At 38.0% G+C, this 16,895-nt stretch overlaps 1 protein-coding gene across 1 annotated transcript; it reads right to left on the bottom strand.

Moving 5' to 3' along the window:
- Nucleotides 1-3,280: 3,280 nt before the first annotated feature.
- LOC309508800 (coagulation factor XIII A chain-like) lies at nt 3,281-13,210 on the bottom strand (the record flags this gene model as incomplete). Its single annotated transcript, XM_082183271.1, has 12 exons — nt 3,281-3,422; nt 4,713-4,908; nt 5,336-5,626; nt 5,705-5,858; nt 5,993-6,081; nt 6,728-6,831; nt 10,091-10,229; nt 10,348-10,525; nt 10,730-10,837; nt 10,919-11,037; nt 11,144-11,395; nt 13,057-13,210. The coding sequence occupies 12 exons, from the start codon at nt 13,208-13,210 to the stop codon at nt 3,281-3,283; spliced, it is 1,926 nt and encodes a 641-aa protein (XP_082039397.1).
- Nucleotides 13,211-16,895: the final 3,685 nt, after the last annotated feature.

Raw genomic sequence — 16,895 nt, 5'->3', positions numbered from 1 at the left:
GGCTCCTGACCTGGATGATGGACACCATTTTAAAGTTTTCTGTTCAGACAGTTGCCCCATCTGACATTTTGGGGGTTTAAGATAACAAAACATAAAATAATATGTATTATTTAAATGTACTAGAAATTAATTCAAACTAAATAGGGTATATAGGCATAGAATAAAGTGATATATGTAATTAATTTATCAAATGTTTTAAAAATGAAATAATGCACTTGGACACAAAAATATGCACGTCATGTCATTGACCATATAATACAAAATCCTTTAACATAGATAACCATCTATAACCCATAAAGTTGATAAAGTGCTCAAAGGAAAAATAAAATAAAATCATGCTTTAGGCTACATTACAGTATGTTGCGTTTTTTATTTTATTTTATTTTTTAGATATGATAGTAATAAATGACGTAGCCTAGCCTACTTAGTATGTTATAATCTGGAGGTATTACTGAACATGATATGGTATGAATCTGAAAGATGAGAAATCATTTTGTATGGGCTGAGATGAGTTACGTTACAACTGAGAGAAAGGTAGTGATGTCTGTATCACTGAAAAGATATAAAAAAGTTCTCACCCGCTGACGTCAGCGGAATTTGTAGCCAACCAATGAGTACTGAGTATTGATGCGCACCAGTTTTTTTTCAGAGACTTCACGACTACAGGAGGAGAATACTAAAAAGTTACATAGGGCATTCTAGCTAGAGGAGAATCCTCGCAGTGAGTAGAGACCGTGTGCTCCTCGATGCTGAGTAATTAGGTCCCCTGACACTTCATTTAGAGTCCAGACTATACAGAGCCCAGAGACTGATGATGCCCTGAGGACAGTTTACAATCTGATCGGATTTTCGTTGGTCATTGACAATATAGATGATTACTATTCAACATTATATCAAATGAAAGGCGGACTGTATGTCATCGCGTAAAGCTTCAAATGACATGCATGTCACATAGCATAGTAGAGCATATAGCTAGATGAGCATTATGATTCGTGCGTTAAACCTTTCGAAAAAAAACGAGCAGTTGCATAACGCTGGCGTGAAAAAAAAAAAAAAAAAGAAAAAAAAACCCTGCATAGTGTGTTGCAATGCAGGGAGGGATGCAATATCATGGATTTAATTTATAGAGATTGCAATAACAGTCCAAACAATAGCAGGTTTTTATTCATGTTTTGTCTCCATCTTGTGGCGGAGGTGTGCAACAAGAGTAATGGATTTAATGATATATTTGATAAGAAAGGCACATATTTTGCCTGATATACCAATGATATTAGACTTCGGGTCTTAATGGAAAACTCAAAAACTCCTGAGTGAATTGGCAGCACCTATGAAAACAGAGTTAAATGAACCGTCATTTCGACAGGATAGGGAATCCCTGTTTAATGTGTTCGTCCCCATCCAATTACTCAGTAGCTTGAGAGGTTTTCCGTGGTGACTCATTCAGTGGTGGGGGTGGTGGGGGTGGTGGGGGAGAGAGTAGAGGGGGTATTCCAGCAGTATTGGTGCAGTTCTGAACGCATGTTTCATTTATATGGAGGGAGTGGAGTTGAATGACGTACGGCACCGAATGCGTCAGTGGAGCTTTCCTTTTGTTCTTGAAAATAGGCTTAGATTTTAACTTGAACTACAATCATCTTGAATGAAAGGTTAGGAAACGTCACAATCTGCAGCGTGAAGTATATTTGTCTTTAAGTGTAAAAGTAGTAGAAACTTTGACTACACAACTAGTTTACAACTAAGTTTTTGTTTGTACTGCAACTATACTACAAGTGAACTTACAGGCCTAGTTATAGGCTACTGATAGTTTACTCGTCAAATACTTGTAGCACATCTTTTAGTTTATGAGAGTTCACTTTGTAGTATACTCTCAGTAAACTAGTTTAGTAGTTTTATACTGCAAGTATACTTGTAAGTCTTCTTTAAGTTAACTTATAGTTTATTATTTATGTATTATTTTTGCATTTTAAGTATACTATATGTTCCTATTTATGTATTATTTTGTTATCCTTGAAATATAACTTTAACTACTTTAACCCTTCTCATTTAAAAAAAACCCATTTTATTCTAGCTTCATGCATCCTTTTTTATCAACACTTATATGTGGGTAAGTTTATTTAAAAAGCAATATTTTAAAGGGGTGGTATAATGAGTCCATCAACACCCCCAAACCTTCACAGTCGTTAAACTTTCCTGAGTCGACATTTCATTCAGTAACTTTGGGCTTTTGATACACTGTTTGTGTTATTTTACAGTTGTGTAAGCAATCTTCTATCACTAGTTTCTTCATAAGATAAAGCATATCTTGTAAAGCATGTCAACCCCATCCTCTTCAACCTGGCTCAATTTTGGTGTTACACCCATTTTTATGATCCAATCAATTTATGATGGATGATCTATATGTATATTCTTGTAGCTTGTTGCTCAAGCATGTCGTTAGCAACACCAAGGTCAAGGTTGGATTCCCAGGGAGTGCATGTAAAATGTTTGCTAAATGCTATGTAAATTATTTCATAATTATTTACCAAATGCATGAATGTAACCGTAAATGAAGTTCCACTCTACCGTTTCACTAGGAAATACATAAAGTAAAATGAGTGATTTTTCCAGAATGTCATTAACATTTTGAATACGTCCTTTACAGTGATCTGAAAGAATGAACATGATATCATGGTGTGAGGAGTTAATGTCTAAATGAAGATTTGCAGTATAAATAACACATAAATCCAAAGCTTTCATGCTAACGGTTTATTGTTAGTTTACATGAGTACATGGCATTATAGCAGATTAAATCAGAAGTATATTGTTATTAATACACAGTGTGTTAATTAAGTTACACAACCAAAACAAGTCATATTTAACAATTTCAGAGAATCTTTTACATTTTCTTTCTAAATTTGAATGGTCCTTTATTATATTTCATAGCGCTCACTTTCTCACACTCTCAGATTTTGACGTGCACACGAGAAAACTTTCGCACGATTGATTGTCGGTATTTAGCTTCCTGAGATTTGGCTTAAAATGCTTGTATTCCTCGGTATCATTAAGTTTACCACATGAAAGTGAACAGTACCCATTAAAAATCTCCCTATTTTTAACAATCCAGTCTTGGCAGGTACAGTTATGATTGATTTGTAAAGAAAAAAAAAAGAACATTAGTTTGTATTGTGATAATATTAGTGAAGAAAGCAAAGCAACACACCAAAATGGTACTGGGAACCCTTTCCAATCCTTCCTTTCTCTCTTTCTCCTCTGTCTCTTCTCTGTCGTTCCCTCGTGGCAATCAGTAATTCACCATGATTTCCAGCTGATTGGTGACCTGTCTCAGTGCAGCGCAGTCCAGACTGCCAATCAGCACCTTCCTCCCAGGAGTCTGAGGGGTGATCACTTCAGTGTATTGCACTGAGCCACCAGGTGGAATCTGGCTGCAAGTGGAAATGGATATAGTGTGTAAATGCATGTAGAAACACACACACACACACACACACACACACACACACACACACACACACACACACACACACACACACACACACACACATGTTGGGTTTTCATGTTTTATGGGGACTTTCCATTGACATAATGATTTTTCTACTGTACACACTGTCTATTCTATCCTCTAACGGTACCCTACCCATCACAGAAAAGTTTCTGCATTTTTACATTCTCAAAAAACCTCACGTATGATTTATAAGCTGTTCCTAATGGGGACCAAAAATGAAGGGTCAGGCTGGTAACCCAAAGGTTGCGGGTTCGATTATCAATACTGGCAGAAAATGACTGAGGTGCCCTTGAGGCAAGGTAAGCAAACAAACAAACAATCCTAACCACCGATTGCTCGCCGAGCACTCCGGGTGTGTGTGTCCACGGCGTGGGCCGGATGTGTGCCGGATCTGGGCCAACACTATGTTGCTGTCTGGGGTGTGTTCTCATCTCACTTCTCACTACTTCTAATGTGTGTGCACTAACTTGGATGGGTTAAATGCATCAGACAAATTCTGAGTATGGGTTACCATACTTGGCCTTCACATGTCACTAGCGTTAAAATGTCCCCACAAGGATTTCGGATATTGATATCTTTATGTTTTATTTGTCCCCATAAAATAGGTTTTACCAGAACCATGAACACTACCATGATTGCCTATTTTTACCATGACATACCATGGCATCTAAATATGGTAACGTGTATATTAAGTGTAATGGTATTACCATCTGATTACATGACAAAAGATACACATTTATAGGTTACACTTTGTTTCAAAAGCATAAGGTCAGAGTAGATATTAATGGAAGGAACATAGAATCTCAGACATCCCTTAAATCTCCATGCAGACGGAGGGGTCTGTATGTAGTCCTTTAAAAGACCATACACACACACACACTGTTTGTACATCTCTCTGTAGATCTATAGAGATCTGGCAGCATTACAATATTGTATTTTAATATGTTTAGTCATCTAATAACTTGCTGGTAATGTCTGAATAATGGTAAAATAAATGTGACAGGTTATTCCATCTTACTTGTATGATTTAATTCTGGTCGGTAGCAGGCCAACTGCATCCAGGCGGAGCTGAACGTTTGTCAGGAGGAAAGTAAAGGGATTTCGGAATGACACGATGACCATCAGATCCTTGCCAACCCGGGGTATTCCATTCACCTGTCGATGAATTATAATGACAGCTGTTAACTAACATTAAGGATCAAATGTATCACACGTGTTCCTCAACAACTGGTTATGAAGGACGCATACCTTTATTGTGAGTTCAGGAGGACGGAGAGTGATAACTCTCATTGCTGAAAGGGTCTGTCCGGTTTCCTGAATGCGCCCGTTCACCACAAACAGCAAGTTGGCCTGTTCCACCAGGTAGGGCATGTATTCCATAGCTTGAACATTGATCTGCAGCTTTGAGGCTGTGAAAGGATTTTCAGAAATTACACTGAGAAATGTTTGCATGTTCCCTAAAGTCAAGTCAAGTCACCTTTATTGATCTAGCACTTTTTACAATACAGATGATTCAAAGCAGCTTTACAGAGATAACAGGAAAATAATGCAACAAAGTTTGTTTCTAGAAGAAAATAGCATCACAGTCCAGCTTAAGTAAGTTCAGTGATGGTTCATTTTTGTTGTAAAAAAGTTATTAATTTAGTTAATTTATATACTGTATATATATATAGCCGCTCTGGAGAAAACAGTGATGTTATCGTTCAGTTCTCATATAATGGTGTCAATGCAGGCAGATCAATGTTATTGTTGAATATTAAATGAAATGTCCCAAACTAAGCAAGCCAAAAGACAAAGGTGAAAAAGGCGACAACAATCTTGAAAAGTCAGACTCACTGTTCTGGGGATTCACAGTTGCAGCTTTGTTTTCAAGCTTAAAGGTCGTGCTGACGACGCCCGTGTAAAACGACACACAGCCAGTGATGGTAGCATTGATAGTGCAGGTCCTGCTGGTCTGGTTGTTAATGTTCAGCGTCAGCTTGAAGTTGTCGCCCATTTTGATGGTGTCGGCCTGGATGTCCATGGTCACTCCTGCTTCTGGCTGTGGCTGTGGCTGTGGCAAATAATCTCTGGTAGGAGCGCCACGATTCTCTGCATTCCTCATGGTCTGCTTATCCCTGTCACTGCCTGGAGTCATGAAGAAGGTTGAAAGATTTCACTAGTGTAACCCATTGTCCTGGTGTTTTTGGACCAATTGAAACTTACCTTCTGGATATTTATAGTTAGAAGTGACATCCTCATAGGAGTTAGCGTTCACCCTTTTAGTCACAAGGAGCCTTCCCACATACGCGGTGTCCACACGGAGGATACTTGTATTTCCATACTTATCAGATTGACGGTAAATCACATCACTGTTCAGCTGGAGACAGAAGAAAGAGTTTTTGCATTTTGTAAGCGCAATATGCAGCTGAGATTTTAAGATCTTAAAAACCAAAGTGGTTTGTAAATCTAAAGGTAAAAACATCAAACTAAGAGAATTGACATGTTTCTTACCTCTGCAAAGACAAACCTTGCATCGAACGGATAGCTGAGCTCTCCGTCTTTGATGGCATTGACAGACGTCGGGCCACATCGATAAAGACCTGAATGAGAGAGGAAAACTACTTTTTATTTGTTCCATATAGTATAACAGGTAGGAAATAATATATATTATTACCATGACTACCATATTTTTACCATGACATGCATGACATACACATCATGTGTATATTAAGTGAAGTTATATAATTATTATTAAGTTATATATATTATTAAATTATTAAGGTAAATATATTATATAATCCAAAAACAGCCATGGCTAAGGTGTGTGTGAGTGTGTGAGTTTTTGTTTGAGTCACTTTTTTATTAGTCATTGATTCAGTTTTTTCATCCCTTTTACCACAATTTATACCTAAATCATAAAAATAACTGAAATGTATAAATATAACATGAACACCTGTACTAAAAGTTCTGATGAAATAATAATAATAAAAAAGAGTAGCTAGGGCAAAAATGTTGGTTTTTAATGATTGATGAAGTTCATATTTGTTCAGTCACTTTTATTATAATAACTTGGTTAACAGCGTTGAATGGTTAACCCTAATGGATACACTCAGCATTAAAAATGTGTGCCTTTATTGCCTAACGTAAGAAGCAATGAGACCCCAATTTCTAAACAATTTGTGGATAGTGCCTCCTAACTGCATAAGTTAAGGTTAGAGGAAAGCCTGTGTGTGAAGAGGGTCATACCATCACTGGTCTCCTGAGGGGTGGAGTCGATCACCTGCCAGCCAGAGAATTTTTCCGGCAGATCAGGCCTCTTCATGTACACCTCATTCCAGCAGTGGTAGTTCCTGTGAAACACAGTGACATTAGCCGTGTTTCCATTACCCTTCAAATTGTGCACATTGAAATTGTGAATTGAAAATACGGCCAATGGAAACACTAGCCTGTAGATCCAGACCTAAATCTAAAAGATTAATGGTCTGGCGTCGACTAATGAAAATCTGCCAACTCGAGGGGCACCAAGCACGCATTTGGAAAAATCACTGCACGCAATTGGACAACACTACGACCAATCACAACATCGCTTAGCTACCAGCAGAGCTAACTGGTAGATTAGACTCTTGCCATATCCGGTCGGCAAAACAGCAAAAATGTCCTTCTTGGAAAGGAACGATTCGAGCGCCGTCTTCTGTTCCTCTTTTAGAGAAAAAGGCAAGTCTAAATCTTTCATTGTAGCGACCAAAGCCGTTTCAAACAACTGGTGTTCATCCATAGCCATCTTGCAATGTTTACTGATGACTTTGACGTCGCAGCGCTGTCGCCATCTCGCCTCTGGCCCGCCTTTATCAGATAACCCAATGTGATTGGTGCAGCTCAGATAGAGGGGCATATTTAATGAGCATCATTACTCGACACCAGAGTAAACTCGCTGAGCAAATTCAACTTGTGCTCTCGCGAGAACTCTGGATTACCAGGGTATGGAAACACGTAAATTTCACAAAAATTCCGATATAACGCAAAAAACGTTTTAGCCTCGCATGAGGTGTTTTTTTTAGGCAATTCGAAAAAGGAATTTTTCGCACAACTGCAATGGAAACAGTTTTCTCGCATTTACAGGTCACCTGGTGTACGTAAAAGTCGATCATTCTTTAAAGATGGTGCGGTATGTTTGGACAGAAGATAGGACAGAGTTTTTTATTAAACTCATAAAAGACAAAAGTATTACGGGAATTCTAAACAACAAAGAATTGATCAAGATCTTGAAGCAAATAGGATGGAGAAACACCTTATATGTGCTTCTCCCAAGTATAAGTGGCTTTCCTTGCCATTAAAGCTTGGAAAATACACCTACGTCTCTGTTACGTTCCACGCGTGTTTTGTGTTTTGTTTTCATTGATCTGTGCATGTTAGTGTACTTCACACGTGTTGGCTGTTGTGCTCATTATCTTTTCTCTGTCTCTAGCCACTCTCTCTGCTCGCAGGGTGCTGTGATTGGCCGAGTCGGACGTCAGTCATCATTAAGGCGGCGCTTGGGAGCCAATCGGAGGCCGTCCAGTTGGTTCAAAAGGATGGCGTGTTCATTCATGCTTTCTCTCTCGATCGCGAACTGAGCTCTCTGTAGCGGAATGAGTTTTCTTTAGTGGACTGAGCTGGATTGTAGCGGAATGAGTTTTCTATAGCGAACTGAGCTCTTTATAGCGCAATGAGTTTTCTGTAGTGAATCGAGTTTTTGTCCCTGCCCGCGAATTGAGTTGTGTGCTATGTGCTTTGTTTTTTTGTGATGTGTTGTCTACCTTTTCGTTTGCTATGAGACCTTGGTTAACAGCTGATATAGCGGGAAGAGAACGCAGGTCAGTATATCGCGATATACACTGCACACGTAGCAGATGATTGTCTAGACACACTAGGTAAGAAGTGAGCGCCACTTAATGTATCTTTTGTTTTGCTAGATAGTTTAGTTAAAGTGCCGGATGCACTGAAGATTTCGGTTTATTTTCTACATTTTGCTTTGGTTAGATTAGGTCTAGATTAAGGATTGTTTTGTTATATTTTGTTCTTTTCTTTGGCGCCGCTTTTGTTCTTTTCCCATTTATTGTTTGTTTGTTTATATTATCACATTGTACATAGTACACATTATTATTGTCATCCTACTGGATCTAGTGGCTTCGGCTTTTTGTGAATAAACGTCCAGTATCTTTCTCTTTCCAAGATTGTCTGTCATGTTCTTCCACCTCATTTCATATCCAGCAGTACGTTAATATGTAAATGTTACGGTACATTCCCTAGACTCTAAAAGTTCGTAACAGTCTCCTTCGATTAAAAATAATGGCCAGTGCAGTGGCTGCGATATACTTGATGTACCATGTACCAAATATACCATGATTTTTGGAATGACTTTTGGAAAAAATGATGTTATAGTCGCATAACATCGGTTGATGGAAATGCCGTCATTTCGCAATAGTTTTTTATTGACATTTAGAAAATCTCACAAAAGTTTTGCACAAATCTGTAATGGACACACGTCACTAAACAACATTAAACCATCATCAGGGCCATTCCAAGCATGGGGCAGGGCCCAGTGCGAGTTCGAGTAAATTACCATCATTACCAGTAACACAGAACACCATTCCATCATTAATAAATAACAACACAGGAACAAATGAGTAACGCACGATTAACATTCTAGTAACTACTATTAACTAACAAGAAACTCTGATTAACGAACTAGTAAGTAATAGTGCATAGTCAAATGTGGTAGTTCACAGTAACTACTATTTTTTTCATACCTCCCAGAGTACTACTTAGAACTACTATATACAGGTTCATAATTAATATGAATAATGCAAAATGTATAATGTATAATTAATTCTAAAGTGAAGATCATTAGTAATGACTCAATTATTACCAAATCTTTCAGAAGGAATTACTAATTATTTGGAAGTGAAAAACATGATAACTCCCAAGTAATAACTGATGTCACTGTAAGCTTTTGAGTTTTTTGTAAGGGGTTCGATAGTAATTCCTTTTGATGGATTTGGTTGCGCTCGAGTCATTACTAGTGGATTACCATGATCTTCGCTTTAGAATACGCATCCAAATAATTAGTAATTCCTTTTGAAGGATGTAGTAACACTTGAGTCATTTCTATCCAATACTTTACAAAACCCTCCAAAGTTTACAATGACTGTAGTCAATATTAGGGAGTTATCATGTTTTTCACTTTAGAATACTGATCCAAATTAATAATAGTATTAATAATAGTAATACTTGAGTCATTACTAGTGGGTTACCATGATCTTCACTTTAGAATGAATTATACATTTTGCATTAGTCATATTATTAAGAACCTGTATATAGTAGTCTTAGCAGTCCTCTGGGAGGTATGATGAAATAGTCATTACCTATCAGACTGTGTATGTGTAATGGACGTAGGCCGGTAAGAGCTGTGGGTGCAAACCTCACTCCCCTGGCCTCAAGAAGTGCACTAGCGGCTTTGGTCTTTAACGTCCTTGTTAGTGCGCCTGCCTCCCATGATAGAGACCAGGGTTCAAATCCCGCTCGGAGCTGGTCGAAAAGGACCGGTTACATATGCTTTGTGTATCTCACCAGACTGAATCTCTTGTTCGGCTTCGGTCCACTCGCCCGTCTTCGTCCAGCACGATGTCTGTCTTCAGGTTGCCTGTGTTGTCGTGAGCGGAGCAGTAATTGGTGATGAGCCGTGTAGGGATCCCGAGACAGCGCATAACTGGGTGGGACCATCACAGTGTCATGAGTACACCACAGTCTTTTTTGCAAAGGTCTAAATAGCCTGAATCTCAGAACCAACAAAATGAACACGATAATTGTGCAGTGGCCATACTCACAAGAGTTCAGCACGCCGGCATACACCCAGCACTGAGCGAAGCACACAGGCACACCACCTTCTCTAGCATATTTGAGCAGGATTTCAGTACTTCCGGTCCAGGCAGTCGGTGCTGTGCCGACGGAGTAATCCTCATTCCAGTTGCCAACCAGGACACCATCATCGTCCTGGGCGTTCATCTGAAAATATACCACCAAAAAGCCTAAATATACACGCCATGTGCATTCATATAAGACCAGCTGCTTAGGAAGTGTGTCGGAAAATGAAAAAATAAAAAAAAACAATGCAGAAACAAACCCAAAAAAATATACATCCTATAAACTTATAATATTTGTTATATATATATATATATATATATACATATATGTATTTGTCAATCATACCAGAGCTGATCCTTGCCGAACTATTTGAGTGGCATTTCCACGGTACATTAGTGGTACTTTCCCAGCATCCAGAATAAAAAGACAGGCATCCAGAACCCCCTGTTCAAACTACAGGAAAACACATAAAATGTTCAATGAAGGTGTCAGTTTGAACAGTCTGTGAACAAACATCTCCAGAAAACTGCCAACCTGTCCAAAGTTCCATGAACGGGAGCCAATGTTGTTGATTTCTCCATTGTAGATGATCCCCACATCATTCAACACATACTCCTGTCTCTGGTTTTCGTTGGAAATGTACACCTGATCCTCTTTGATGCAGCATATACAAGATACATGCATTATCATCATCATCAAAAATATGAAACTTTGTTGCCATCCAAATCAGAGCGCAGCAAGTGTTGTACTTGTACTCACCGGGGTCCCAGGGATTGAACAGCACATAGAAATCGGTGGCAGTGTTTCTCTCAGTGCGCTGTTTTCCAAAATCACTCACAACTACAATAAAGGTTTGGAAACGGCCAATGATGCAGCTGGCGTCTGGTGTTACGCCAACGGTCACATAATTCCCTCGTATGTCCACCGCACGACCCCTCCAGCGCGCTTCAGGTTTCTCTTTACCGATGGGCAAAACGATGTAGGTGCCCTTGTTTTCATCAGGTGAACTGCCTGTGAGGACAGATATATTCTAGTATTAAAGAGAACCTGTTATGCATTTTCAGCTTTCTTTAGTGTGTAATGTTGCTGTTTGAGCATGAAAAAGCTCTGCAAAGTCACAAAAGTCCCTCCAGGTGTCACTGTTTCTGAACTCCCTAAAACGCCTCCATTGTAGTCTTGAGTCGGGAACGAACACGTCACAATATTCCTCATTTAAATAATTAATACGCAGAATAAAGGAGCGGGGCCTGGTTGAGTTAGTTAGTAGTGTGTTAAACTGGCGGTTATGGTAAGGGGCGGGACATTTCCCAAACACTCTCGACCAATCACTACACACTGCTCCAGAAGACCAATCAGAGCACAGTGTGCTTTTCAGAAGGAGGAGCTTCATAGAGACGGGAATTAAACAGAGCGTTACTGACAGACTGGGAAGAGAGGAGCTGCAACAATGGATAATATAGGGAAAATTGATGTTTTTTGAACATTCAAGCATGAAAACCTGTTCTAGTAGAGCCCATAAACAAAATCAAGACTTACCGCCAAATATGACAATTCTGTCATCATTTATATGACTTTCTTTCTTATGTGGAACAAAAAGGACTTTTTAAAGCAGTTTATGAACTGATTTTGCTCATACTATAAGTCAGCAGGGTCCAAGACAACACTGGATCCCATTGACTTTGATTGTATATAAAAAAAAAAAACTTTAACAAAAACTAGTGCTCTGATATGTTTGGCCAAGCGGAGTTAAAATGTGGCTTGGGGAAAAAAACACACAAAAAAACAATGGTGCTCTCAGGATCGTCCTCCAGTAACAAGGACCCAAATCTCACGAGGACGTCTTCCCACAGGACAGCAACTGAGCCGGCAACAATGAACGCAAAGCTGACATTGAGACTGAATTAAATGGTGCGGCGACAGCCAAGGGAGCATCGCTTCAATCATTCAGCTTGACTTAACTGCAGCATGGCACTACGCTCTGGGTGATGTACGTGTGCAAGTCTCTAATGAAGACAGGCAGATGTTTTCTCAGGTATCATTGTTTGTCTGAGAGTTACGTCCAGTCCATTAATGGCTCTGTCCTCTGTAAGATCATGTTCCTCTCAAGCATTAAAAACATCACAGATGTAATTCCATCTCAGTGTGTCTATTTCTGGTTCACAATTTCAAGCCAAGTCATTCAGGCCTATCTATGTCTTGTTGTCATTATTTTCCTCCTCCTCTGCTGTGTGGGCACCTCCACAGCTTTTGTCAGGTTCAATATTAAGTAGACACAATACTATGGGTCACCACGCTCTCTTCTCTTAAAGGAATAGTCCACTCTAAAATGAAAATTGTCATTATTGACTCAGCCTTAGTTTAGTTCCAAACCTGTATGACTTTCTTTTGTGGAACGTAAAAGAATATGATTTCAAGTTTTTTGTCAATGCAAAGGTCTATGGTCACCAAAATTCAATTGGTTACCAACATTCTTCAAAATATCTCAAAGTCATACAGGTTTGGAACGACATGTGAGTTTTGGGTGAACTATCCCTTATAGAGGCACAGAGGCTCTCTGCAGTCCTTTTATCCTACCATAGTATCACAGTGGAGAAAATATTTTTTTTCCATAAGAAGCACATTTAATTTTCTCATGAGGGTTGGAAATTATATGGTTTCAAATATCTGCTCACCAATCCGGAACTCCATCTGCACATTGTCCCTCTGGTTATTGAAGGGTTGGTCAAACCTGATGGTGATGAAGAATTCTTGATTCCTGCGCACAATGAGGTTGGTGTTCTTGTAGTTGATGGTGTTGTGGGCTCTCTTGTTCTCTGCTGCACGCATATCAACATCCAATACTGAGAGACCTTGCATTGCTGCAAAAAAGGCGAAAAAAATTGTACATGATCTTTTGAATACCAATATTATCACAGCTTTGAACAGAATCTGAACTAATAGTTTCAGAAAAAAAAATCGATATATATATATATAAAATGGTGTGATATTTAAAGGCATCCTTTCTCTAATCTTATTGGTTACTGACAATAGATGAGCATCTACCTAGCTAACAAAAATATGTTGTAAGAACATTTGGCTAACGTTATGAAAACATTATTAGTGAACGTTCCCTGAAAGTTCAGTTTATTAAATGTTTTCAAAACGTTCTTGGTTATGCACATGTTAAGGAAACATTCCATTTGATCATTCTGCAAACATTCTGGGAACGTTACTTTTGAATCTTCTCTGAACATTCCGAAACAAGTTGTAACATTTAAATAAGTTGGTAAAACTTTACAATAAGGTTCATTAGTTAACATTAGTTCATGTTTTAACTAACATGAACTAACCATGAGCAATACATTTGTTAATGTATTTATTCATCTTTGTTAACGTTAGTTAGTAAAAAATACAGCTGTTCATTGTTTTTCACAGTGCATTAACTAATATTAACAAGATTTTAATAAAGTATTAGTAAATGTTGAAATTATCATGTTCAAAGATTAATAAATGCTGTATGTGCAGTTCATTATTAGTTAATGCTAACTAATGTCGTTAACTAATGTTAACTAATGAACCTTATTTCAAAGTGTTACTAATAAGTTGGACAAACATCTAATTGATTTAAAAAAATGTAAAAAATCCATGAATGAAGCATAAATAATGTTTTTGTGTAAAAGTTTTGAGAGCATTATTAAAGACCAGATAACTTTGAATGGACGTTCTGTTAATGATACTGGAAGAACATTTGTCCATAACTTTGAGAGAACCTTGTCGGAACATTAGCCAAGTTTCTGAGAACGTTCCTTGTTAGCTAGGCACAGTTCGGCAGTTGTTAAGTTTGTGTAAAGACATGAGCAAAGACAACACAGCGATATGTCCTCTTAGTGAGGTGATTTAAGGAAAAATTACACCTTGACCCGTACATGTGTTGGCATCTGAACGCTTGATTCACATAGCAAAAATTTCAATGGAATATGAATGAATAAGAATACAAATTGAACTTTACTGGGTGCTCTTGGTGTCCCATGCTTGGTGTCAAACGGTTCGAACGTCGGTGGTCTATGCTCATCTGAGTTTGACTTGGCAAAGCGAGTTCGGCCCTTTCCAGATGACTGGAGTTTTTTCATGATGGACACAAGATGTCTTGATGTTTGCCTGGAGGACAGATCATGTTAATGTTAGATTGTAAAATACAGAGAATTTTGAAGTATAACAGATATTTTGTTTGTCTGAGATATACATCTGTGATTCTTGCCAGATGCAGAGGAAAGGACAGATAGTAGGTGTGTGTTTATGTGTCTACTGTACATGTGTGTTGAATGATCAAGACTTGATCTATTTCTTTCTGTCTTCCCCTGTGGGAAGATACTGATGCAATATGGTGTTAGACTATTTTAGGGAAAGCAAACTCTCAGTGAAACTGTGAGAATCATAAAGCACTGATGAAATATCATTCTCAACTCAGCAATGTGGTAGCAGCAGCAAGGGCCTTCCTGTCATACACTCATCACAAAAACACTTTATATAATATTACCTACCATTCAAAAGTTTGGGGGGAGATTTTTAAAAATGTTTTGAAAGCTCACCAGTGTGGCATTTATTAGATCCAAAATACAGTAAAAATAGTAATGTTGTGAAATATTATTACAATTTAAAGGAACCGAATGTAAGATTGTGGCCAAAACTGGTACTGCAATCACTTTCAAATTACTGTAGAGCGTGTATCCCCTCCCCCTCCCCCCTGACTCGAGGTTGCCAGTTAGGCTGCAGGATCCCGCAGGAACGTCGGAGCTTCCAATGGCAAGTGACGAGTCCTACACCGTAAGTTTTTTTTCTGACTTTGCCACGACGTATTTCGGATTCATAATGAGGTCTTTTAAGTTTCGTAACGTTAGACATTTTTTATCCGACACGTTTGTAGGTGCAGCTGTGGTAACTAGAGCAGATCTGGCAACCCGGATGCCGAAACACTACTGACTTCGTGATTGGTAGATAGGTGGAGGGTGGAGCATCAGGCCAAAACACAACATGACAACATCAACATCAGTTGAGGGCTGCAACTTCACTTTTAAATGACAATATCCTGGCCGGACTACTGTTGTCAGTGATATAAGTATTTGAAATGAACATGATTTCTTAATGTCTAGTGACATATCAGGGCCATTTTATGATTAATTGAAATACAGTTCTTACATACGGCTCCTTTAAAATAACTGTTTTCTATGTGAATATATAGTAAAATGTAATTTATTCCTGTGATCAAAGCTGAATTTACAGCATCATTACTCCAGTCTTCAGTGTCACATGATCCTTCAAAAATCAAGAAACATATCTGATTATTATCAATGTTGAAAACATTGCTGCTTCCTTTTTATTTCAGGATACTTTGATAAATAGAAAGTTGAAAAGGGCCGCAGTTAGCTTTCGAAACAATGTGAGTTACGTAATCAGCTTACTTTTTTCAAGTAACTAGTAAAGTAATGCATCTAAAAAGAAAAAGAAAAAAGACAACAAAACATAAATTTTTCACATAAATAATGCAAGTAACTTTATTTTCCCTGTCCCCGTGTTGAGATAAATCCTGAGTAAGTGCAGAGGCGTTGTGTCATTTACTCTTCTCACTTGCACACAAAACAGATTCAGTATCCCTCAAAATGAATGAAAACAGTGATATGCTAACTTTTTATTCAAACCTGCAATAGTTAAATATGTTAACTATAAGTATAAGTATAAGTATAAGTATAACTATACTTTATGTATTTAATCTCACTTTATTAACCAATGTCATTGTGGCTGACCTTGACCTTGGCAAAATTGACATCACATTTGTGTTTAATTGTCTGAAGTAAGAGTGTTGCACTTTCTTCTGATTCTTCTGATCCACAATGGCAGCACAGCTGAAAGGCTTGTTTGAACTGCGCTCTTTACTGTACAAGCGTGAATTACATTTCCTTATACATTTCACTTTTGGTGTGAAAGGGCCTTTGAATCTGCGAAAATAGATCTTTTGCTTTTTTACTATCTATTTTTATTTTCTTGAAAACAAACAAGCCCAGCCCAACTGAGGAAAAAGTGATGCAAAAGTAACATAATGCATTACTTTCCATTAAAAGTTTCTAAGGAACACAATTATTTACTTTTTTAGGGAGTAATGCAATATTTTAACACATTACTTTTAAAAATAACTTTCCCCAGCACTGGTCAATTTTTGTTTGCTTAATAGCAATTACTTTTGTTCAAGTCTCAAATCCCAAGTTATGTGTATCGAAAGTGGGAACAATGAGGGGAAAAAGTCTACACAAGCTCAATAACTGAAATAAATCACCAATTGGTGATTTGGTGAATGGATGAACATTACAAAGTGTTTTAATATGCATGTGCTACATAAAACCCTGATACGGTAACACTGAACGGTAACAAATCAAGATTCCCAGCAGAAATCTGGTAAAAACAACGAAACATTTCTTTGCAACAGAATTTATATAATGAAATGTTTCAATTAGAATGCATATTTCAAACGTGCACTTTG

The sequence above is a fragment of the Leuciscus leuciscus genome (assembly GCF_965113295.1).
Source record: "Leuciscus leuciscus genome assembly, chromosome: 11".
NCBI classification, from domain to species: domain Eukaryota; kingdom Metazoa; phylum Chordata; class Actinopteri; order Cypriniformes; family Leuciscidae; genus Leuciscus; species Leuciscus leuciscus.
The sequence above is the reverse complement of the archived record's forward strand: the minus strand, read 5'-3'. Positions and strand labels throughout refer to the sequence as shown.